Raw genomic sequence first — 27192 nt, 5'->3', positions numbered from 1 at the left:
ATCATGGATCAGCAGGAGGGTGGGGCAGCGAGCTACAAGTGGGTGGCAGAGAGCTACAGGAGGGGGCAGGGCAACAAGCTATGAGGGAGGGGTGGGGGGGGACGGAGGGAGCTACAGGAAGGTGGGGCACCAGGTGGAGAGCTACAGGAGGGCAGCAGCGAGCTACTGGCAAGCTACTGGCACATGGATTCGTGCACAGGGCTACTAGTTTATATTATAAGCATAATGGCCATTTTAATGTAAGTGTTAAGCCATTCTAGAACAGATATGGACCCTGAATATACCTTTGGCAGTCAGTGTTTGGATAAGCTGACAGCTTTTTTTCAGCCAAAATCAGACATCATGTGTCATCATGACATTCTTTCTACTGGCATTCTAGGTGCCTGAGCTCTGTTATTCATTCTAAAAGTAACTAGCAACAGTATAACCTTGGTCCAATCCATTATTCTTTCCAGGTTTCAGTTTCATCATTTAAAAGGGGTGCGGGGCCGAGTGAAAGTCTCATAGAGTTCCAAAATTAAATACTTCATTGGTTCAAATGATGTAATTCCACAGGTACAACTGCATCTTTCAGTCCTCAGACATTTCCTTCCCACTAGCCCTTAGCAGGATGACCTGAGTCAATAAATCACAACCTCGGAAGCTGAAGCATCAATGAAAGGAGGAACATGAACTTGCCATCCCTCTTCAGTCTATAACCAGAAGAACAAAGGCTCCTGGGAAGGAAGTAATGAAACTTCATGCCTCTGGAGGACCGTTATTGACAATCCTCAAAGCACTTGCTGGACAATATAAAACTAAGTGTTTATTCGAACTATTGTATAATTACCTGGCTTCTTAACTTTAGTTTAGGTTTAGTAATATTGCAAAATTGTCCCATAAAATGGGTAATTTTTCACCCAAAGAAGTGTTTTATAAACAAAACGCAGCTTAAAAAGCAAATCTGAAGGTTGCTTAATATCTTAAACTCATCAAAGGATATTAGAGCTAGGAGGGCTCCTTAAAAGGGCCATCACACAGTCCACTTTACAAAAGGGAATGCTGAGGGTTGAAAAGTAAACATAATTGCCCAATAACGCACAGCCAGCACTTGCCGAGATGGGACTAGAGCCAGAATCTCTTGACTTCAAATCTAATGTTCATACTTTAATCAAAAATATCTCTTCCCACCAACTTTTGATTTAGAAATTTCCGTTATCAAGAGCAATATATATTTGTCTTAGAATTTTTAGTACATTTCCTTCTAAAATCTGTACCACAGAAACCTTTTACAAGGTATTTTGCCTATTACTTGCACACACTTTTTTTTTGTATGCGACGTCAATGGGAAAACATTTTCTCAAACATTTGAGTCACTGCCACAACAAATAGTCACTAGATTAGCTACAGTTTATATAAAATAGTTAAATAATTTTAGAGGTAACAGCCTATTCTGTTAGACTATTATTTTATCCAAGAGATTGTAATGCTATTTAATCTCTTACCAGAGACATCAGCTATCACATCCAATAATTCCTTTAGATTGTGCAAAACTGACAGAATCAAAATCATACAGCCACCTCTACTTCTGAAATACTGCCCATGAATACAGTTAAATAATTCAAATATTTGAAATTGCAGGGAGAAAAAATGTTTCTAAACGAAAATTGAATTTGGTGGAGACACATTTTTAACAAAAAAAAAAGCATCTGTAGCTACAAAAATAACAATTTTTAAAATGAATCTTGGAGAAAATATTTATCACACGAAGAGTCTACACCAAATGGTCATCTAATGGTCATAACCAAACGTAAAACAAGCTCAATGTTACTCTACAAGGCAAGAGCTCAGAGGTAAAGAAATTCACCAGAAAATAAAATATTACAGAAAAAAGTAAAGTTGTCTTTTAGCATCAAAAGTTCCAGTTAACACACACACACACACACACACACACACACAAACACAAAAAAAAAACTGAGAAGGCATAAAGTGTAATGGAAACAATGGATTAAGGTAAATATTACATGAATGTCCCATAAAGAGTAAATTTCAGAATATAAAAGGCCTTACAAAGAACTCAAAGAAGATGTTGTTGTCGACGTACTGGTACTCAAAGAAGACATTACCCGACTTCTTAAGGTGCACGGCATAGATCAAAGACACGGTGCAGTCATCACGATTTGACTCTATGTAATTTCCACGAGGGACCCAAGAAGAGCTGTGGAAACAAAACCAAGGGGCATCTTACATCAGCATTCAGAACCTTCTATGTAACTCAGATTCAAAAGTCATTCCTTCAGCAGGCACAGCAGAGAAGACCAGAGCTTTTCTGGAATTCAACAGCCAACACCATTACTGGGAAAAGATTCATTGCTTATGGCACACAATTCCCTAAATCTTGGTAAGGTCAATTTGCTATGAAACTGCTATTTTTCACCAAAACTTTGATCACTGAAGAGACAATCACTAATTCTACTAGTTTGGGGTAGAGTTAGTCTCTCAAATAACATCTGAAATTTTATTTATTAACATATGCACATGCAGGAGGTGAGAAGATTCCTTGATATGAGAGAAAAAATAATAAAATCAGTCCTGATGAGATCAAGGTGCTCTTCCAGTAAATAAATTGCCTGCCAGAACAAAATTCAACACCTTTTAAATGAAAAAAATAATAATAATCTGCTTTTCCTATATCTTAATATTCAGAACACTCAAGAAAAAATACAATTTAGTAGACAGGCAAAGAAATGAGAAAAGAAGATCCCTAACTGAGAAAAAAGACAGTCCAGAGAAATAGGTGAGAAATTGGGACAGCTTTTACAAATATAATCAACTTTAAATAAAATATAAACACAATGAGTGAATCCCATGTCCACAAAATATTCTTCAAAAATGATGCTACAATAAAGATAAATAAAGATTTCAGGTAAACAAAAGCTGAGAGAATTTTTGAGCAGTGGATTTGCAAAAATAATAAAGGAAATATTATAGGCTGAGAAAATAATATTAGATGAACATCCAGATCTATATAAAAATCAGGGAAGGTAGGAGGGGAAGCTAGAAAGCATATCTTTTAGCATAGCTAAATAAGTCCCAGCATCTTTAGCTCATGGTAAAACATGTGAGTTTCTGAAAACCCACTCTTGTCAGAAGTTAGCCAGAGGCCTAATGTTTAATAACATGTGAAAAGAAATGTTACATAGTCAATACAAAGGCATGGAAATGAGTTTTGACCACAGATAAACATTTTGTTTTGTTTTTTATCAAAACAATTTCAAAGTCCTCCAGTGGTATCATAGGCAAAGCTAATAATTTCCTATAAGAGGTAGAAATTAAGCAAATGAGCTTTCCACTTCACATATTTCACCCACTCTCTATTAGAAGATAATCAAGTGCCTAAATGAAGGCTACACCTTCTTTCTTTCGGAGGAAGAGAAATAAAAATCTGAACTTACCTATTAAAAATTAGAGAAGCGTTTTTAGAAATACACTGGCTTGAGTGCAGTTATAAATATATTAGAAAATTAATTTGTTTTTCTAATAGCTTTATCACATTGTTGCATATGATATCTATTCTATCCTGAGAATAATTATTTTAACTTCATAAAAACTGAGCTACATTATTTGTAATGACTAGACAAAAAAAAAAGTTTATTTTTAATTAGTTTATCTATAATCCCAAATCAATTCCAAGATTATCCTCAACTTCTTTCTGGAAAAGAGCAACTACACCTTTCTCGACTGTTCAATCAAAATGCAAAGGTTCCTTTGGGTTCTTACTTGGTACAGCCATCAGGCCTGGTGTCAGAAGGGCCAACCACAGTGTCCATGAATGTTGCAACGTTGGAAAATCCTGCTGGCAATTCATCCCATTCATCAAATTTGATGCCACTGCCCAAGGAGTAGGTGCCTTCACCACACTTACTGCAGACCTGGTTCTTCATCTCTAGATACTCCCCAGAAGCACAGGAGAAAGCTGGAAGACAGAGGACGCATAGCCCATTAGGCACCAGACTCCCCCATCCCTTTCCTCCCCTTCACACTGTCACCAGAATTATTTTTATCAAGTTCTGATCATGGCACACCCCAGTGAAAGCTTTCCAAAGTCTCCCTTATCTCTACTGAGACTTCGCAGTCTGGCCCCAACCTGTTTACCAGCCTCAGCCGTTGCCCCGCCCTTTTCCAACCATAACAGAATTCACATCATTAAAAAAATATTTCATCCTCTTTTTTGCCGCTGTGGTTTTCTTTCTCCAGAGATGCTGACCAACCCATCTACCCTATTTGTAAAACTCCCATTTCTAACTCAAAAACAACCCTGTTTATAACAGACTTCCCTGCCCCCACCAGGCAATCAGTTTTGCCTCCCCCTGTGCTCTTATCATACTCTTTTCATAACACATCTATGAAAAAGCAAAATATAGGGTGTCCCAAAAGAATGTATATACACACACTTTGAATAATTATAAAGGCAGTGTTTATTAAAATTCATTTTCAAAATTGAGCTGTCAGCTGTTAAAGTGTGTATACATTTTTTGGGATACCCTGTATATATATGGGAGTCCCAAAAAATGTATACATACTTTGAATGATTATAAAGTCAGTATTTATTAACATACAGTTTTCTCATATATTATGGATATATATATATATGTGTATATATATATACACATATATATACATATATATGTGTATATATATATATATATATTAAACACAAACACATAGAAATAGATATAGATACAAATACCACTTATTAGTTGACGTGAAGCTTTGAGCTTCCAGAAAACAAGAATCGTTATTTTGGGGTTCCTAATTGTAGCTATCAAATACTAAGTCCAAACAAAAGGTTGATGGAGTAAATGGGAATTTGAAGTAAAGGGGATGCTGAGGGCAGTGCTTCATGTGCAATAGCTAAACAAGTATCTCCACTCTGGAACCATGAGCCATCTTTTGCAATATTCATAACTATAACCTAGTCATTTCCACAACCTACGTCTTATTATTGTCAAGTTCTCTGCTAATTCTGAGAGCTATACCCAGGAGTCATGGGCAATGTGACTAATAGTTGACACAGTTACAGAAAAGAAGGTAGTGCTGCTGCTAAGTTATTACTCATTCAACAAATGCAAATCTATGTCCCCCGAGTGTGTGTCTCTGTGCTCAGGGCGGTATTACTGACTCAACTACAGCAAAGGGCTTCCTAATCCTTTAATCGGGATATTACAGAAACAAGAACAAAATAAAACCTTCAAATTATCCCATACAGAAAACAAATTTCCCAGCAGAGTGCGAAACAGCAGAGCCTCACATTTAGGTAGAGTCTCCTTTTAGAACACATTTGGAAACTTACCAAAAAAGAAAAACACATTAATTTTGAAAAACTGAAGAATGAGAGCTAAAACCCACACTCATCTACTTACTTAACCACTAAATAAATATAATGGGATGAGGAGACCAATTCCAGTTCATGGGGCATGAATGACAAAAGGTTTATAGAAAAAATACAACAGTGAAGGTCAAGGGAAGGAAACTGGTCAGAGTATTTGATGAGGTCACCAATGGGGGCAGAACAATACATCTGTGAAATCAGTTTTCTCAACTTCTAATTTATGTCCTAACACTGATTCTTATCCTCCTGAACTCTTTCTCTTAGGAAGTGTCAATCACCCTCTACTTCCTGGTAGTCTCTCTGTCCTTGATTCTGCAGTTTTCAGGGCTGAGTTCCCCAATCTCCTTATAAAATGCTTGTTTTCAGGGGAACTCACTCAAGCATAGCTCCCATCAAACACTACACTGATATAAAGCCTGATTTTGAGCTGTTCTCTTAACAATCTCATTTGTCCTTGCCTTTGACCCACTACTTGTGTGTTGCTGAGCAAATTTAACTTCAACACTCTTTGCACCTGGAATGTGATGCATTAATATTCCAAATTAGACCTATTGAGGACAAAGTGTTTCTGTCCTTTTACATATAGAATGAATTTTTTACAAATCTCATTAGATCTCTGTGTTTTACCTACAGAAAAGAAACACTGAAGTCAGTCTCTAATTTGATGACACCAAAGATATTCAATCAACAAATATTCCAGTGTTTGGAGCTTTCTTAGGAGTCATGAGAGGATTACAGCTCCTCTCCTCTTAGAATGAATAAAATAGAATTATTTTAAATTAAGAATGTCTATAGTTAAAAAAAAATCAGTATCTTCTAATACATGTTAAATACTGAAAGCATACTATATGTATCAAGGACCCACAATTTTCTAGGCACAGAAATAAAAAAGCTAAACAACTTCTCATTGTTTATGATGATATAACTACAAATGTGCCCTAAATTCTGAATGTTGTTCTCTTACTTTTCAGAAACACATACACAATTAATAAAATCTCCCTCATAAAAAAAAAGCTGAAGGATTGCATCACCACCACACCTATAAGAAATGATAGAGACTTTTCTTAAGAAAAAGAAAAAAAATATCAAAGATATGAATACAGAAATATCACAAAGAAAAAAATTATCAGTGTCAAAGACAAATACATAATAAAAGCAGTGGATCAACCTACACTAAAACTAGTACAAAGGTTAAAAGGCAAAAGTAGGGAGTTCCTGTTTAATTACAATAGTAAATTAAGAGATACACACAAACATACACAAGAAAAAGAAGTAAAAAAAATAATGATAAAATATAAACATGGAAGGGTGAGTAAAAATGGTAGTAATTTTAGAATGTGTTCTAGCTTAAGTGGCCATCAATTTAAAACAGACTGCTAAGAACATAGCTTGATATATATGAAGGACATGCTAACCACAAACCAATACTCTACAAGAGAGGAAAAAAAGAAATCCAAATACAACACTACAGAAAGCCACCAACATGCAAGAGGAGAGAGCAAGAGAATAAGAAAAAAACACAGAACTACAAAAACAATCAATAAAATGCCAATAACTACATACCTATCAATAATTACCTTAAATATACATAAAGTCTCTAATCAAAAGACAAACAGATAAAGAAGATGTGGTATATATATACAATGGAATATGACTCAGCCATTGAGAGCATGAAATCATACAACTTATGGCAATATAAATGCACCTAAGGGTATTATGCTAAGTGAAATAAGTTAGATAGAGAAAGATAAATATCATATGATTTCACTTATATGTGGAATAGAAAAAAATAAACAAACATACAAGACAGAAACACACTCATAGACACAGAGAACAAAATGATGGTTATGAGATGAGAAGGGGGTTGGGGGTCTGGATGAAAAGGTGAAGGGATTAAGAAGTACAAATTGACAGTTACAAAATAGTCACAGGGACATAAAGTACAGCTTAGGGAATACAGTCAATAATATGATAATTGCATAGGTGAGTGCAAGACCTTCTGGGGATCACTTCGTAAGTTACATAAATGTCTAACCACTGTGCTATATACCAGAAACTAATATAATATTGAATGTCAACTGTAATTGAAAAAAAATTATCCTACCTAATAATAGACAAATATGCAAATTGATCATACCTCCGCTACACCCAAGCCACGCCCCAGCCAATCAGGGCGAGTATGCAAATAAACTGAACCAAGACGGCTACAGCCACCGAGAGCAAGGTTTCCCAGGCAACAGAGGGAAACAAGCTTTCCGCCTGCCCTTGACAGGCCTAAGCCTCCACTCAAGCTATGAAGTTTCAATTATAGAAGGTAAACAAATTCAAACAGAATGGCGGCAGCCACGGAGCTGGAGAGACCAGGCCAGGGTTGCCCACGGTAACGGAGAAAGCAAAGCTTTCCGCACACCCTGGCCGGGCTCAGGCCTCTGCTTAAGGCTACAAAGTTTCAATTATAGAAGGTGAATTAACTCAAACAGAAATGGCTGCCGGTGAAGCATGCAGGAGGCTTGGCTCTGCTCCAGGCTACAAAGTTTCAATTGTAGAAGGTAAATAAATTCCAGATACCAGTGCCTCCTCTTGGGTCACCAGGGGGCGTGGCTGGCCTGCAAACCACCACAGGCCCCTTGCTCAGGCTGCCCCATGCCCCAAGGGAACCCCCACCCTTATCTCTGGAACACCCTTCAGGGCAAACCAGCTGGCCCCCACTCCTGCACCAGGCCTCTATCCTATCTAATAAAAGAGTAATATGCAGATTGACCATCACTCCAACACACAATATGTCTGCTCCCATGTGGTCAAAGATCCTGCCCCCATGTGGACACAAGATGACTACCACAAGATAGCCAGCAGGGGAGGGCAGTTGGGAGGCACCCGGCCTGCAAGGGAGGGAAGTTGGAGATGATCAACCCTGCAGGGGAGGGCAGTTAGGGGTGACCCGGCCGGCAGAGGAGGGAAGTTGGGGGCAAACAGGCTGGCAGGGAAGCAATTACAATCAGGCTGGCAGCAGAGTGGTTAGGGGGTGATCAGGCTGGCAGGCAGAAGCGGTTAGGGGCAATCAGGAAGGCAGGCAGGCAAGCAGTTGGGAGCCAGCAGTCCTGGATTGTGAGAGGGATAACCAACTGCCCTTTTCCATGGTGATTCAGCCTGAACTTTAAACTTACGCCAGCTTTACTTTGAGGCCCTCTTGACTCCCTCTGAGCAGAGGTCATCCCTCCCTCCTGAGTAAGATCACCCCAGGTATTTATATCGATCATGCATTTTGCCCCTATACTATAAATAATGTATTTACCCAGTGGGATCAGGCCTAAATGGGCAGTCGGACATCCCTCGAGGGGTCCCAGATTGGAGAGGGTACAGGCTGGGCTGAGGGACACCCCCCCCTCCATGCACGAATTTCGTGCACCGGGCCTCTAGTTTAAATATAAATTAGAAAAAAAATAAAATCTACAAACAGATCATTAACCAATTAAAAGGAGCTATGAAGCCATATATCTGATATTTAAATGTCATCTTTTTAAAAATCCACTTACCTATTTGGGATATTAGTTTGCATATAAGTGCTTGGGGGCACCTGCTACGGTATCAAGAGGTAAAGGTTAGAGGAGCATGGATGCCTCAAGAAGGGGACTAACACTTGTTGAGCATACACTGCAGTGCATTCCAAAGAGGCAGAACACCATGGGAGTTAAGAAGATGGACCCACGGAGTTAGATTGCCTGGTTTCAACTCCCAGTTCTGCCTTTGACCTATCTGTGTGAGGTAAGACAAGCACCTACTTCACCAGGGTGTTGCAATGACTAAATGAACTTGAGCCAACAAATGTAAAGCATGTGCAATCATGTCTTGCATATAGCAAGTAAAGATTGGCTATCATAATTTTTCATTATTATCATTACTACTAGTGGCCCAGTGCACAAATTCATGCACATTGAAAGGAAATTAATTAGAAGAAATATTTCAATATCACTATTCGGCCTTTATAACAGAAGTGTCAACCAAATTCACAATCGACCATGACAGATCAAAACACACACATGCAACTGGCGCCAGTGAGAGCTTTATATGTATTGCGCATGCACGAATCAACTTAGCCTTTTTATATATATAGAATAAAGTTGCTTAATTAGACATTGCCTAATTTAGCTAAACATTTTCCAGCCCAGTGAAGCACCCCAACTTCTCTTTCAGATAATTGTCAACAACACAGCAGTAAATATCAACACGAAGCAGATTATTATTGTAGATCACACAGGGAGAACAAAGGGTAAAATATTTAACTGAAGTAGTGTTTGACTATATTCTGTGCAGTGAGAAAACCTGAAGTCATTTTCAAGGCCCACCATTTCTTACTTCTTTTTAGTCAGGTCAAGTTTCTAAGCTTTCTAAATCTCTGTTGTCCAGCTAATGAAAAGAAAATAGGATTCCACCAAGTCTCTTATCTACCTACTCCAGGACTTCTGTGAAGATCAAATGAGATGAAGCACAGGAAAACACTTCACAGACATTTGGTTAAAGTGTGAAATGTTTCCACCGTGATGAAGCAAGTTGTGTTCCTGAGCTGAAGAAACTACAAAGAGGCCAGTCACTAGGGAGAGGAAGCCAGGCATTGCTACATGACGTCGTTACCCGAATGGTCAGACACTTAGCATATTAGCCTTTTATAAATATAGATGAAGTTAAATTATTACTAGAGGCCCAGTGCATGGATTCTTGCACCAGTGGGATCCCTTGGCCTAGCCTGCAGGGATCGGGCCAAAACCGGCAGTCCCACATCCCCTGAGGGGTCCTGGAGTGCCAGAGGGCATTCTGCAAAGTTGCTGTCGCCCAGCAGCTCCTTCATTGAGCATCTGCCCCCTGGTGGTCAGTGCACAACATCGCTATCGGCTAGTTGGCTGGTGGGCCAGTCTTTTAGGCTTTTATATTTAGAGATATAGTTATGATTCCAGGCCTCATTTGGGCCGCTCAAACACCTGTGAATGGCTGTCGCCAGGTCAAATCCTTGGTGTGACACACAGGGCCTATGAGATTTTCCAGGATCTCTATTCCCTTTCACAGCCTCCCTGAAAGCGAGCCATGCAGATCTCAGAGAGCACCCGGGAAAACCCAGTGCTGCCCCTAATCTGCACCTCTTCCCAGGTTTCCTATGCTTCAAATACCACTGGGCTTCACGGTTAAAGAACTTCTCCCTTCAGGGCTCACCTCAGAGATGCTCAGAAAACTAACATGGATGACCCATTAAGTATGACATTTAACCCCGGCCTCAACTTTAAGTCACGACACAATTTTTCACATGAACCTGCCAGGGCACAGCCAATTTTCCATGGTGATTCAGCCTGAACTTTAAACTTATGCCAGCTTTACTTTGAGGCCCTCTTGACTCCCTCTGAGCAGAGGTCATCCCTCCCTCCTGAGTAAGATCACCCCAGGTATTTATATCTATCATGTACTTTGCCCCTATACTATAAATAATGTATTTACCCATCTGCTCCCTCATTTGAATGAAAGGTCCTGGAAGACAGGAATCTTTTTTCCCCCCTATTTATTTTTGGATTCCTGTCATCAAGACTATAGGAATACTCAGGAAATGTTTGTTCAGTAAATAAATTAAAGCTCAATAAGTAGCTGTAAACTAAATAATTTTCCCAAGACGTATAAGTCAGCTGCAGATCTGGGGTTTAAACCCAGGTGTATACCACACCTGACCACCAACCATGGAGGGTCTTCAATTGGACACCAGGCAATGATGCTGCAACTGAACCTTGTAGAGCAGAGAAAAATGTATGAAAAGAGTTAAATCATAGTATAAGTAACAACAGGTAAAAGTTTACTAAATTAGCTAGATATGTATTTTCCAAAAACAATACCTGCAAAAATTAGCCAAAGGGCACCAACTACACGTCAGATAAAAGAGTCCTATAAAAAAATACACCTGGGAAACTCTGGATAAAACGCAATGCAGTTAACACACAGTAAATGTTTATTAGATTTCTCAGAGATTTTAATTTGAAAATGCGCACTGCATCCCTCCGTGAAGGAGATACATCATTCACTATTTTCCAACTTACTGGTATTTCAGCACAGAAAACCCTGGCACACGTCCTTTTGTGTGGGATGAATATTCCATAGAACAGAGGCAGATCATGGCATTCAATTGCCATTCAGTGCCAATGTGCTCAAGTTGCCCAACTGCACCTGCTACGGTACCAATAACAACTCCTAACACAAATCAGACAAACTACGTATTGACTCCTGGGGAAAAGCCTACATTTGAAAGACCTATGATCCCAAGCATTGATTTTTAAATATCCCATCCAGAAAGCTAAAACCAATTCTCTTTCCATGACAATTCTTCCTCTTCCAATGCCAAACTGAAACCAAAAGCTGTTGGCTCAAACTGTCACCATTGACTCTTACTCCTTAAGACCCACTGGATGTGGGTTAAGACAATAGATCTGAGAGAGACAATGAAAAAAAAGTTTATTTTTTTACTCAAGGCTTTATTTTTCTAATCTGAGCACAGCATTTTTTGACCCAAGAAAAGCAAATATCAGAAATTTATATAAATACTGAAATACAAGAATAAGCAATGTGCACAAACTATGACTAGTTCGATGCTAACATAGAAATACAGGTATCTTAAATACACATCCCCATTTAGAAAATAATGTGTTAAGGTGAAGTCATGGGCTGAGAAATATTTGAAGGAGTAAACAGTAGAAGATATACACTCCCAAAAGGAAGAGATGTCTTATGTTTACCAGTATTTCCCCCTCAGTGTTCTAGACTTGTCTGAAAATACATAAGGAAATAGGAAAAGATACCCTCTCCCCACTCCTAGTAGCCAGGCTTTTATTCCTAAGGTTTTGTTTGAAACAAAAAGTCCTTTTATCCAGTGTGTGGGGAGACAGAAAGAGGTGAGGAAGAGAGAGAGAGAATTCCAGAATTACTATCATTTCTGATGATCTAAGAATGTCAAGGGAAGATTTCAGAAACTCTTACGCAAGAGGGAAGTGACCCAACAGGGGAGAAGGAGTGGAACGGGGACAGGGGTTATATCTCCTTGTTCTGGAAAAAGACAAGGAGTGTTATAATTCAGGAATGGCACGCTACTTGCAAGCTGTGCCTGAGAGATGCCAAGACTTCGAATGGTGGGTGATGCCCACAGAAACAAGACAGAGGACCGGGGGTTGGAAGAAGCAGCAAAGTTCCCTGTAAGTAAGCCAGTAGCATCACAGAGAAAGACAGATGTGAACTCATCCGAGTGGCTTGCCCAGAGCAGCACCGTCTATGAGGCAAAGGGGACAGGAGGACAATGGGGACCAGTGTCAGTTAATAAGCAGAGGTCTCTCCTTCCCATATCCTGTGCCCCGTAAGCTCCAAGGTCACATACACCCCAGGGTTCTAGCACAACAAAAACTGATATCTGACTTCTCATTGACTTCACTCAGAGAAGCCGTCTGCCAAATTCTATGTGAACTTTTAAAAAATAGATACAATTTTTCTGAAAAAAAAAAAATGTAGATTGCTAAAGTCCTGTACTGCCTTTCCTAAGGAAAGGGTTTCTCTATCGCTTCTACCCAATTATATTTTGAAGAATCTATAACAATTTCAACTGAGGCCTAATTCTGAGTTTGACTTCATTGAGAGACATTAGCATCTGGGGAAGTAATAGCCCACACAGCCATTGCCCTAAATATTTTTCACTTAAAGTTGCCACATCCCACTTTTTTGTTTTTTTCTTATATGGCCCAACTGTTGGGCCATATCATCATGGCATCACTGCCGAGTCTAGCATGGGGGGCATCAACCACCATCCGAGGTCTTAGCATCTCTCAGGTACGCTTGCACATAGCATGCCATTCCTGAACCACAATACTTTTACCCTCATTTATTAGAAACACAAGAGTTTCTAATGTCTTCCCTTGAAGGTGTCCACTGACAAAACTTTATATCCCCCTCTGTGGGACCCTAGAAGATCCTCCAGACTATCATCTTCATGTGGTGATGAACTCAGTGGGTAAGAGACAGGCCCTGGAATCAGACATGTCTTAAGAGATCGGTCACAGTCCAGCTGAATGACCTGGAGTAACTCACTTCACCACTTTAACTCTGAGTTTTCTCATCAGTTAAATGGAAACATTGATAGTAGCTACCTAAGAGGATGGTTGTGGGGATACAATAGGATAATGTTATAAAGCTCTAGGCACAATGTTTAGCTCATTATCATTACATGAGAATGTTAGCTATTATTAGCAATAGAAATCTAAGCCACTGAAGAAATGTTCAGTTATTACCATAACTGCCTTCCAGCAGTACTTTAATGACTAGTAATGTGGTAAGTGCCTCATTTAATGTTATCAATTAGATGGGCTTCTAAATTACTTAGATCTATTAAGTTTCTTGTGAGTTTTAAAATAGCTTGTCTTTACTATTCAAAGAAAAAGTCACTTATCAGAGGCCACACCTTCCAGAGTGATAAAAGTGTACTAGAGGCCCAATGCATTCGTGCAAGAGTAGGCCTTCCTTCCCTCTGGCACCCAGGACCCAGGCTTCCCTCCAGCCTCCGGCAAGCACCCAGGACCCAGGTTTCCCTCCAGTTGCCAGCAGGTACCTGGGACCCAGGCTTCCCTCGCAGCCCTGGCTTCATCCGGAAGGTTGTCCAGAAGGACATCCAGAAGGATGTCTGGTCTAATTAGCATATTGCACTTTTATTATTATAGATATGCGAAATACTTGCAAATTAGATTTTAGACAAAATGCCAAGATAAAAAATTTCCCATCCATCACATAAGTACTGTCATTATTAGGGTTTAATTTTTAAAGTAAGCTGTATCATTTTTAAAGTAATAGCTAATATTGACTTGATTATTAGAGTTTTTAGAAAAATTATTGCTGGACTGTCAGATTCATAATATTAACTATGGGAGATTATAGTAAATAATGAGCAAAGAATGTCCTTGGCAACATTCAAATAGAAATGATGACTATTCAGACATCAATTCTGTAACAGATTTTTTTAACACTTGGGCAATAAATTTAATCAGTGGTGTGCTGGTAAATGTTTAATAACCAGCTCCCAAGGGAATAGAGGTCCCTGATTTGTAGTGTTTGCCAATTTCCATGGTGTAAAATCCTCCACCATGACCCATTTCCTACCAGCACCAGCACATCACCTAGATATGGAGTAGTATTCGTAATAGCTAGGTAGTTCGCCTCAATAGGGCTGTTTACATGGGAACCAAGGAATTAGCTCAACAAGTAAAAAGTAAACATAGATAAATGTTATACAAGTTTTCTAGGAAGGTGACTGAAGCAACTTTACAATGAGCTAACACCATAGGTATTATTCGCAATCCTTCCTCACAGAGCTGATCCTCTCTCTGCACAGGTGGCTGCATACATCTCAGTCTTGTATCATCTTCTTCTGTACTGACCCCACTATACTCTTAAGAGTCTTGCTGGACTGAACTCTTTACCAGGATAGGGGTTCCTCTCTGTCTTCATTTAATATCATTCATCAAGAAATAATGGTTTTCTTCCCTGATTTTCCCCATAAGACTATTGCATCTTCCCATCTCCATTTTTTCAGTAAACCCACCAACCAGGAACAGACATATTCTCTATGAACAGAAGGGATTCACTGTCATTTAATCATTTGCTTATCTGCTCTTTCATTTTGGAGAAGAACGAAGCTTTTAGGAATTCCATTTGGAAAGCTGTAGGAAAGCAAAATAACTTCTTTTGTCTTACTTCCAGCTTTGAACTCCACTCTACCCCTAGACTACTTCACTGCAGGAACTTGTGACTTGCCAAATTAAAGATTAAAAAAGTAAAGTTTATAAGTAAAAATAAATGTTAAATATTTCTCTGTTAATTTGTAATGTTGTACTTCAAACCTGCTTAATTGCTAAACGACAAGCTATTGAATATGACAGTCATCAATTCTACAATCTCTCTGTAGGTGACACTAATAAGGAAAATTACATTATTTCTATGGCTACAAACAAGAAATCCATTGCTAGACGAAAGAGTTATGTGGATGGATGTTGATGATAAGAGTTCTGTAGATGGATGTTGGTAAATGTACTTAATGCCTCTGGACTGTGCACTTTAAAATGGTTAAGGTGGTAAATTTTATATTATATGTAATTTACCAAACATTTTAAAGCTTTTTAGAAATTTAAAAACAGAAATCTACTAAAGAGAAATTCTGCCACTCTGCCCTCCAGAATTTCAAGTACAACATTTCTCCACATTCTTGCCAACAAATAAGTTTAACAGAGAAAGACAAACATCATATGATTTCACTTATATGTGGAATCTAAAAAGCAACAACAACAAAAAACAAAACAGATACAGACTCATAGATATAGAGAACAAAATGATGATTGCCAGAGGGAAGGGGGTGAGGATGGGTGGAAAATGTGAAGGGTAATAAGGAAAACAAACTTCTAGTTATACAATATATAAGCTCCAGGGATATAATGTACAGCAGAAGAAACATAGTCAATAATATCATAATAACTTGGTACGGTGACAGATAGTTATCAGACATATTGTGGTGATCACATCATAAGGTATATAAATGTAGAATCACTATGTTGTACACCTGAATCTAATATAGTATGGTATTTCAACTGTACTTTAATAAAAATTTTTAAAAGACAATACACCAGATTTTTAAAAAATAAATAAAATTAATACCATTTACTATTGCCTGTGTTAAAAAAAGGATGATTTTGCTCTGCTAGACATCAATGCTACATGTTCTTTTTTTCAAAGGTCTCACAGTCATTACATTTAACTGATATGAGGGAGGAATGGTTTAATCAGGAAAACAAATGGTCAAAAAGTGAAACATACTGCATTCTTTGCCTCTCACTGGGTCAGGCAGGCCAGAGCAGTCCACTGCAGAATTCGGAATGGCAACTCTCCACCTGGAGCCACTGCTATCACATTCCGTATATTCAAAGTGGTAATCTTTCTGCAAACAATTACAAAAATAAGCCTTTGTTAGAGCCACTTTCAAAGGGACAACAGTGCTTTCTCCATCACCCCCAAATCGACAAGCCTGACTCCAAACTTTACTCTCTGGTTGACTCTCCTTCTTCCCCCATTCAAGCCATACCAAGTAGTTGTGTTTTATGTATGTGTGTGTGTTTTTTTAAATAAAAAAATGCACCATGCCAGGCACTCATTAGGCACTAAGGAAGTGATGAGGGACAGGATAGTCAATGCTCTCAAGTGTGTCCACTGACCTTTTAGTCTCACCCACCCTAAAGAGGCTACAGCACATTTCCCTGTTTCTTTAGCAGGTTTTGAGAGCTCTAAATAATTGATAAATAGGCATATTAGAGCAAAATAACACTAGGAAATTGAATGCTGTCACTGCCCCAAGTTTTTCAAAGGAAGAAATAAGAGAACCACTCCAAATTCTCGCTGTTTAAAATTTAACAGAGGTATAATAATTAATCATCCAAATCTAGTAAAAGACTACCAGTTTTTCAAGCAGCTCTCCCAGGCTCCTTACACATACACCACAGCAGGCTGCCATCAATCACAGACTATAAAATAAACATTTATAATAATTGCCATATTAAGACCAATCCACTTGTCTCTGGCCTAAGGTTGCTTTGAAATTTTCACAGTGCCCTTCATTGGTCAGAGAACATTACGCACGTGAGATGCCTGAGCTTAGAGGAACAGGGACAAATTGCCATTGGAGCATTTGAAGAATGAGAGAAGTTCTAAGTCCTCCCCAAAATATTTTCAGTTCAATATCCTATTAATTCAATTCAACAGCTAGGATGTTGTTCTTCTGCTCCACCCACTCTATTTGCCTCCTTTACTGTATCAAGGACAGGAGAGAAAAGAAATGTCAAGTCACACCACCACCCGAGAAATCAGGTGCGGGAGGTGGGAGTTATCTTGGTTGTTTGTCTGTCCACGTGGCAAGAACACCCGTTAAGAAACGGGTTCTGAGAGTCACAGTCCATTCCTCCACATGCAACCTATGATATTGGGCAAGTTACTGACCGCTCAAAGCATTGATTTTTCTCATTAGTAAAGTTAGAATAATAATATTTACTATCTTGTATGGTTATTGTGGAAATTAACTGAGATAATGCATGTTAGGATGCACTGAGTGAGCATTTGATTAATGGTAGAATTACAACAACAATAGGGACAGAGAGGAGGATATAGAGAAAAGAGCTAGTGGTGATATGGTAAGGAAAAACCACCTGGGTTTCTGTTTCCCCGATTCAATTTCTGCATATACATAAGATAAAATGAGAAGCTCACTGAATTTGACTACATACAATTATTGAACATAAACGTCATAAACTGAAGTAACGGTAAACAACAACAAACTGGTGAAGGAATAACACAAAACCAAGGTTCATTAGTTTAAGAATACTGGGTTTCTAAAAATCAGTAAGGAAAAGGACAAATACTATTTGGAAATATAGTTGAAGAACACGCGCAATTTATTAAAGAACAATACAAATGGTCAAGGAATATACAAAAAAAAATGTTAAACCTTGTCAAAGAAATACAACTAATAATGCTCATCAAGTTGGTACAACATTTAAAATACTTTTTTTCAAAACTCTCTAGTGTAACTATAATAAAATGAGCATTTGTGTGCTTCCAATGAGAGACCAAAGTGGTACAGGCTTTCTGGAGAGAAGTTTGTCTATATGAATCCAGGACTTTAAAGTGTTCACACTTTGGAACCCAAAATCTCACTCCTAGCATCTAATTTAAGGGGAGGAAATGTTTGATGTGGTGAGTGATTTATGTGCAAAACTGCTCATCATAACTTTGGTATGGCTAGGAAGAGCATACTTCATTGTTAAACATTAAACAAACTTGCATTTATATTATCTATCTGCTATTTTTCATATGTACTTACACCATTAAATACCTATAATGATTATGTGGCTTAGGAAGAAAAGTTCATATTACTCCCATCGTGCAAATGAAACTCAAATTGAGTAAATTATTTACCCAGAGATACCCAGCTAGTAAGGAGCATAGCCGAGAGCAGAAGTAAAGCCTTCTGTTTATTTACAAGCATTTTCAGTTTACATAATGCCATTATGCTTCAAATAGAAGGTTACTGTTTTAAAATAGGAGGGGTGACAGTTTCTAATGTAAAAGCCTAATGGCTGTAGAAGTCTAACAGTAATCATAAATATGTCTTATATTCAAAGAGATATAAGAGTGCAGAGATGAGGGAAATGATTCGATTTCTCTCTGTTTCTGTATTAAGTTTTCTGTGGCTGCTGCAACTAATTACCACACACTTAGCCACTGACGATAATAAAAAATGTATCTTTTCACAGTTCTGGAGGCAAGAACTCCAGTAAACATTGAGCACTTAAACAGATCCCTGGAAACAGAATTTTTCTGGGTGATAAGGAATACTTAAAAGAAGGTTAAAAAAATTTTTCTCATCCTATATAATAATAGACAAATATGCAAATTGACCATACCTCCGACACATCCACAAGCCACGCCCACAAGCCACGCCCACCATCCAATCAGAGCGAGTATGCAAATTAACCCAAACCAAGATGGCTACAGCCACAGAGAGCAAGGTTTCCTAGGTAACAGAGGAAGCCAAGCTTTCTGCCAGCCGTTGTAGGCCTAAGCCTCCACTCAAGCTACAAAGTTTCAATTATAGAAGGTAAACAAATTCAAACAAATGGCGGCAGAATGGAGCTTGAGAGAGCAGGCCAGGGTTGTTGCCGGCAACAGGGGAAGCAAAGCTTTCCACACACCCTGGCCAGGCCCACCGGCTGAAGGTAACAAAGTTTCAATTATAACCCCAATACAAATGCCTGCGGGCCTCGGAGGGAGCCCCAGGCTTGGTTCTGCTCCAGGCTACAAAGTTTCAATTGTAGAAGGAAAATAAGTTCCAGATACCAGGGCCTCCGCTTGCGTTGCCAGGGGGCGTGGCCCGCCAGCAAACCACCACAGGCCCCTCACTCAGGCTGACCCATGCCCCAAGGGTACCCCACCCTGATCAGGGACACCCTTCAGGGCAAACCAGCTGTCCTGCCCCCATGTGGACACAGGATGGCCACCACAAGATGGCCAGCAGGAGAGGGCAGTTGGGAGGCACCTGGCCTGCAAGGGAGGGCAGTTGAGAGGGACCAAGCCTGCAAGGGAGGGCAGTTGGAGGTGATCAACCCTGCAGGAGAGGGCAGTTAGGGGTGACCAGGCCGGCAGAGGAGGGAAGTTGGGGGCAAACAGGCTGGCAGCAGAGTGGTTATGGGGTGATCAGGCTGGCAGGCAGAAGCGGTTAGGGGCAATCAGGAAGGCAGCCAGGCAAGCAGTTGGGAGCCAGCAGTCCTGGATTGTGAGAAGGATGTCTGACTGCCCGTTTAGGCCCGATCCCTGGGGATCGGGCCTAAACGGGCAGTCGGACATCCCTTGAGGGGTCCCAGATTGGAGAGGGTACAGGCTGGGCTGAGGGACAACCCCCCTCCGTGCACGAATTTCGTGCACCGGGCCTCTAGTACAAATATAAAATTACTGCATTTCAAAGATTTTATCTAAGTCATTCATTAGCACGTTGATCTGTAAGACGGTATCACCAAAGAAGAATTCAAACACACATAAACAGGCAACCCAGAAAGTGAAATGAATTGACTTAGAGATGCTGAACTGGTAAATATCCACAGCATAATAATCAATTGCATTCCAAAGGGTAAAATGTCTTTTCATTTCTATGGACAAGAGTAATTTGTATTCCTATTGGTTTCTTACACCTCACAGTGCTGTCAAATAGCTCAAAGAAAAGGAAAAAAGCAGGCCCCTATAGAAACCGAACCTTCAGAAAGGTGCACTAAACATGACACCCGAGAATATTTTCTACCTATTTCAACGTGTTTCAAATTTTCCCTGACAAGGGGGGAGATTCCTGACAAATTTTCCTGCATTTCAGTGTTCCTGACAGTTTATCACCAAGCATATTGATATTAGTCACAGTGTACTCTACACTGAGTGGTCAGATTATTATGATCTCTGAATGCATAATAATCTGGCCACTCAGTGTGTGTGTGTGTGTGTGTGTGTGTGTGTGTGTGTGTGTATTAGAGGCCTGGTGCACGAATTCGTGCATGGGTGGGGTCCGGCCAGCCTGGCCAGGGGGAGGGAACATGGGCGGTTGGCTGGCCTGCCTGCTGGTCGAACTCCTGGTGGAAGGGACTATTTACATATTAGCCTTTTATTATATAGGATATACACTGAGTGGCCAGATTATTATGCGTTCAGAGATCATAATAATCTGGCCACTCAGTGTATAAACAACAGAATGTCCACTCACTATCCACATTATAAAATGAGGAAGTAGTTGGCCCTACCCACTCAAAAGATGGCAGTAACTAGTATTTATACATGTCTGCAAATCACAGAATGCTGGGGCATGAAGACCCTGCACCGAATAACAACATGATGGAATTCCCTGAAAACTTTACATTGCAAATATGTGGGAACCAGGAAACAACCCCAAGAGAATAATTGCTCCTCATCACCAAACACTTAGGGAAGACTACCCTCAATAGAAATCATGGTAAAACACACACAACCACACATTCACAAATAAAGATATAGGCACGAACTCTCAAATAACAAAAACTCAAACTGCATTATCTTACACCTAAAACACAAATTATCAGGATACACCCAGATAAACATTGGATGTCCACAGTACCCCAGACAAAAACTCTGTCCTTGACCAATGTTTAGTCAGGCTCTCTTCCCAATGAATCCTTGACTTTGGGGCTTCCCTGTTCATCTTTGCATCACCCAGTTTTAGCAAGAATCCTGTCATGTCAGTTTTAGCAGAATTCCTCCCTTAGTTCTGATGTTTCCCCTTAGTAATTTTCCATCCACTGACCTTCACCCTGCTCCTTGCCTATATAAATCCCCGCTTGGCCATACTATATAGGAAATAAGTCCAGTTCTGTACTGAAACCTCTTTTCTCCTAGAAATTCCTGCATAAAATCTGTTTTTATCACATTACTGACCAGCTCTGGTTTTTCTGAAGCCCCCAAACACAAAGGTAATTTACAATATGAAAGCCTCATGGTACTCATGGAAAAAGTGTGTTATATCTCCCAATTATGACAGTTGTTATAGTTTAACTTCATATAGGCTACACAATGTTTCAAATAAGTCACATATATAAAAATAATATGCATATGTAGATATCTTGACATCATATTGATAATCTAATCTAATAATAGACAAATATGCAAATTGACCACACCTCCGACACACCCGCAAGCCACGCCCACAAGCCACGCCCACCATCCAATCAGAGCGAATATGCAAATTAACCTAAACCAAGATGGCTACAGCCACAGAGAGCAAGGTTTCCTAGGTAACAGAGGAAGCCAAGCTTTCTGCCAGCCGTTGTAGGCCTAAGCCTCCACTCAAGCTACAAAGTTTCAATTATAGAAGGTAAACAAATTCAAACAAATGGCGGCAGAATGGAGCTTGAGAGAGCAGGCCAGGGTTGCCGCGGGCAACAGGGGAAGCAAAGCTTTCCACACACCCTGGCCAGGCCCACCCGCTTAAGGCAACAAAGTTTCAATTATAACCCCAACACAAATGGCTTCGGGCCTCGGAGGGAGCCCCAGGCTTGGCTCTGCTCCAGGCTACAAAGTTTCAATTGTAGAAGGAAAATAAATTCCAGATACCAGGGCCTCCGCTTGCGTTGCCAGGGGGCGTGGCCGGCCTGCAAACCACCACAGGCCCCTCACTCAGGCCGCCCCGCACCCCAAGGGAACCCCACCCTGATCCGGGACACCTTTCAGGGCAAACCAGCTGGCCCCCAACCCTGTACCAGGCCTCTATCCTATCTAATAAAAGAGTACTATGCAGATTGATCATCACTGCAACACACAATATATCTGCCCCCATGTGGTTAAAGATCCTGCCCCCATGTGGACACAGGATCGCCACCACAAGATGGCCAGCAGGAGAGGGCAGTTGGGAGGCACCCGGCCTGCAAGGGAGGGCAGTTGGAGGTGATCAACCCTGCAGGAGAGGGCAGTTAGGGGTGACCAGGCCGGCAGAGGAGGGAAGTTGGGGGCAAACAGGCTGGCAGCAGAGTGGTTAGGGGGTGATCAGGCTGGCAGGCAGAAGCGGTTAGGGGCAATCAGGAAGGCAGGCAGGCAAGCAGTTGGGAGCCAGCAGTCCTGGATTGTGAGAGGGATGTCCGACTGCCCGTTTAGGCCCGATCCTAGGGATCGGGCCTAAACGGGCAGTCAGACATCCATTGAGGGGTCCCAGATTGGAGAGGGTACAGGCTGGGCTAAGGGACAACCCCCCTCCGTGCACGAATTTCGTGCACCGGGCCTCTAGTATACATATATTATTTTATATATTGATATTAATATATATTTATGCATATAGCAATATGTTGTTTTGTATATTAACATTACCATATATCATTATTTACTATTAGAAGCCTGATGCACAGAATTCGTGCAAGAGTAGGCCTTCCTTCCCCCGACTGCTGGCACTGGCTTCCCTCTGGCACCCAGGACCCAGGCTTCCCTCCGGCCACCAGCAGGCACCTGGGCTTCCCTTGCAGCCCCAGCTTTATCCGGAAGGTCATCCGGAAGGACATCCAGTCTAATTAGTATATTACACTTTTATTATTATAGATGTGGCACTTAATTATTAAATAAGTACTATGGCCTAAGTATTAGGAGGAAAATTTAAAATAAATATAAAACACACTCCTCGCACTCAATAAGTTTATGATTTTGTTGCAGTAGATAGGACATAAGCACACATACACATACACAACATATCCTATCTAATAAAAGGGTAATATGCAAATTAACCATCACTCTATCACAAAGATGGTAGTGCCCATAGCCACAAGATGGCGGTGCCCAGTCCTCTCAGCCCTGTTGGAGTCCCCCAGTCCCAGGGGGGCGGCTGCTGAGAGCAGGCAGTATGAGCGGCCTGGCAGAATGCTTGCTTCATCACCATGGCGATGAGGCAAGCGTTTCACCCTAGCTGTGGAGGGCCTCTGGGCAGTGGGCACGGAGCGGCCGGAGGCAGGGGAAGCTTGCGTCATCGCCCTGGCAATGAAGCAAGCGTTTCGCACCGGGCCACGGATAGGCCTCTGGGCCACGGAGAGCCTCTGGGCAGTGGGCGTGGAGCAGCCAGGCCCCACAGAGAGCTACTGGCACACGGATTCGTGCGCAGGGCTACTAGTAATTTTATAAGAAAGCATAAAGATTAAGGGCCCCAAAGTGGAACAGTATCATCACAAATCAGTTTGCAAGTAAAAACTCTATCTGGGGAAAATTACCAAAAAAAATCCCTTAAACTCTTCCATAAAGTACAACATTGTGCCACTTCTCAATGAACTCATCACAGCCAATTTTTCCTAAGCCCTCTATCAGATACCAATTACTTAGCACCCAAATGGCTTGCATTTTAGAGGCCATGATTATGATTTATTATGATTTCAGAGTCAGAAGAATTTCTGTGAGCTGGAACCGTCTGAAGAGGCTTTGAGCGAAAAATCCCAAGAGGCAGGCAGTCTGTAACTGTTCTAGCACTTACCAGTTCCCTCATAAATAGCAGGTTTGACAGCGTATGATAAACAGTGAGAGCAAGCCTGGAGATAATATGCCTAAAGATATGCAGTGAAATATATTAGCCTAAAGATGGGTAGAGAGGTGCGTGATTAAATGAGCTAGTGAAAGAACAAACAAACAAACAAACAAACAAAGCTGCCTGGTCTTCTGTCCGAGATTTGTTCATGGCATTGGCCTGCCAATGAGAAAATGAGCTCCCTGGTGCTCCCTACCTAATCTCTATAGTCAATTAAGAGTTGACCCGAGTTCATTATAAAGACCCAGTAGATGACCACAAATTCTAGTACAGCATCAAAAGCAGTGGAGGTGGTAGAAGACCTCTGACCTCAAAAAAGAAAAAATTGCTGATGCCTAAGAGAGCACACACACAGAGAGAAGGGACAAAAGGCAGCCAATGTAACTCCTTTTCTTAATATAAGGCTCCTTCTCTGAATATTTATGTGAAACGTTGAGAATAGCACAGCCTTATACATGATGACACTGCAATTCCTCTGGGAGAAAGGTCCTCAAAGTTAACTGCTCAGCAAAGTGCTTGGCACTCTTATTTGAGAAAGCGAGACAGCAAGCAGGAAAAAGGTAGAGAGCCTGAGACTGTAGATTTGGCATGGCACAAATATCTCAGCTCTAATTCCAATGAGTGAGCGTACTCACCCCACGATGTGGGAAGGTCAAAAGCGTGAGAATACTTAATGCGGACACATATTCAAGTTATAATAAAAACTTCCTTAGCCTACATTCTCCAGTACATGAGCACAGCAGCACTGTGCAGATATATTTATATTCAGATTTTTCTTTTAGAAAAGGAACCTGAAGTTACCATGGGAACCTAGGTCTAAGTAAAGTAATATGTATCTGATCTATTTATGACACATCCTTTTCTCTGCATTGCAGACAGTTGTTTTTTTAGAAATTATTTTAGAAAAGTTCATGTTTTAAACCTGACTTCGGGTCTGTCTTTGTAAACAACGTCTTAGAGGTAACTCAATTCAATTTGTAGTTCAATATACGTATTTACGGAGCGCCTCCCGTGTGCCACCGTGTAACACTGGGGATACGGCAGAGAACGAAATATCCCTGCTCTCGTCAGGCTTGCCTTTTCGTGGGAATGAAAGTGCAGCGGGTTTCTTGGAAAGACCCAGCTGAGACCATTTGCTTCCTATGGCTCTCAATTCAGGTTTGTAAAGGGGTAGACAATGAATTGGGAAACATAGACCTAGAACCCAGTCTCGCCTCTGCCAGGGCTAAATCTAAGACCCTGAGCAACTGCACTAACTCTCTGCATCTCGGGTTCCTCTTGAAAAGAAAAATCTATGGCTGTAGTACTAGAGTCTGTATCTCATATGTTCACTGTTCTTGATTAAGGGAAACCAACCACTTCCTGCACTGGCATGCACTGTCAGGGAAAGTTTCAAAAAAGAGCACTCTAAAACAAGTCTACCCATGATATAATCATCTGTACTATAATAATACCCGCGAAGAAATGAAAGAAACTTTGAAATTTCTCAAGAGACTTGCTGTTAGACAATCTATAATAATATCAATATTAGAAATATTAATTTGAAAACTCTCATAGAAGGGATTGAGGAAAATGTATGCTCTTGTATAAAAACATCTTTAAACACAGGCAATCATTGTTTTATTATCTAATTTCATTTAAACTTGCTGAATTAAATATATATTTATCTCCGCTTCCTACAATCTTGCAAAAGAGTGGAATTCCTAAAGGGAACAGAGAGTAAAGGAATAAAAATACTATAAAATGACAAAAGTAAAGAGAGTAGAAGTGAAAACGATAATAGATGCAGGTGTTGACACTTTTTTTTTTTTTTTTGAAGATGGAAAGTATAAGGGGAGCTTTGTTGACCTACCAAACAAGAAAATCCAAACGCTAAGGGCTACATAGGCAGATGATAACAAAAAAGCTGATTTGAGCTGCAGAAACTCTCAGAAATTAAAGACACCAAATATCTCCGAAAGCAAGTAGAAAGATTAGTTGAAAATGTGTTTGAGAATGTAGACCCCTCCAATACGCTTCCACATGATGACAAGAGACAAGAATTATTTCCTCTGGTAAAATAAAAATAGGGAGGTTTCAGATTCAGAGACAACAAGTTCAGCATATGGAACAAAAGGACTCTTACTGAAAACATGACGTGTGAACAGCTACATACTGAATGATGAAATCAACCTCAGGGACACTTCCATATCCAGACTGTGCCGGAAGCCAGTTCCAGCATGTCATAATTGCAAGAGTTTCATCGAAAGGCTGATGGAACTTGGGAACTCAACAAGGGCTGAGTCACATATGTTATCACCTGTTGGGAATGGCTAAAGGCATTTCCCCAAACCTGAAAGGATGCATTAAATGATTGTTTGCTGCCAGACAGCTCAGGGCATCTTAATCTACATGTTATTGCCTCCTACTGGCCAAACACTTGAACAGCTGTAGGCTATTCCCCAATCTGACAATGCTTCTGTACAAAATCCTATCCTTTGAAGTGTATATCTCCACTTTGCGTTAGGACAATTTGTGTTAATAAAAAGCAAGGGGTCCTGAGACAAGGAGAACTTGGTTTCTTCAGCCAGGCTCCTCTGACCCCCAATGCTTTTCAAAATTATCTTTTGTCTCTGGACTCTTACTTAAGTTACACACAGCCTTTCTCCAGATTGCTGAACCCTTCTTAATGCCGGAACAAGAAACCCAGCAAGACTGAAAATGAAGCCCAGCTAATTCCAGCACTGCTGCCCTTTCCACTTGAACCACCAGCCCCAAAGCCTAGCAGAACCACCTTCCTGCTCTCCCAAAGGAGCCCTCAGAGGTTATGACAAATCACATTAGGACCATTACTTACATCATTTCAGCTGATTTTTACATCTGCTTACCCTAGAATTGAGATTAGCTGGAAGGTAACCTTTATCCACAATGCAATTATGTTATTATTAATAATAACACTAACAACATTTGCAGAACCCTATAAGCTTTTCAAAATAATTTTCTTTTTTATTTTAGATGTTTTGATTTTTAGAGAAAGAAGAAGGGAGAGGGAGTGAGAGAAACATCGATGGGCTACCCTCTACACCCCACTCTGGGGATCAAGTCCACAACCTGAGCATGTGCTTGGACTCAAAATGGAACCAGCAACCCTTAGGTGCACAGGACAACACCCAACCAACTGAGC

General features: G+C 40.5%; 1 protein-coding gene across 1 annotated transcript in view; it reads right to left on the bottom strand.

Moving 5' to 3' along the window:
• The window catches only part of ELAPOR2 (endosome-lysosome associated apoptosis and autophagy regulator family member 2), a 66219-nt gene extending 49864 nt beyond the window's left edge, over positions 1 to 16355 (bottom strand). Inside the window, exons 1-3 of the mRNA XM_008149500.3 lie at positions 16238 to 16355; positions 3760 to 3955; positions 2050 to 2197 (exon numbers count right to left, since the gene is read on the bottom strand). Of these exons, the coding sequence (XP_008147722.1) occupies positions 2050 to 2197; positions 3760 to 3923 (312 nt within the window). The 5' untranslated portion in view covers positions 3924 to 3955; positions 16238 to 16355. The remainder of the gene's footprint in view (positions 1 to 2049; positions 2198 to 3759; positions 3956 to 16237) is intronic.
• Between the last annotated feature and the right edge of the window lie 10837 nt (positions 16356 to 27192).

The sequence above is a fragment of the Eptesicus fuscus genome, chromosome 14 (genome assembly GCF_027574615.1).
Source record: "Eptesicus fuscus isolate TK198812 chromosome 14, DD_ASM_mEF_20220401, whole genome shotgun sequence".
NCBI classification, from domain to species: Eukaryota; Metazoa; Chordata; class Mammalia; order Chiroptera; family Vespertilionidae; genus Eptesicus; species Eptesicus fuscus.
This window is presented reverse-complemented; position numbering and strand designations above follow the sequence as displayed.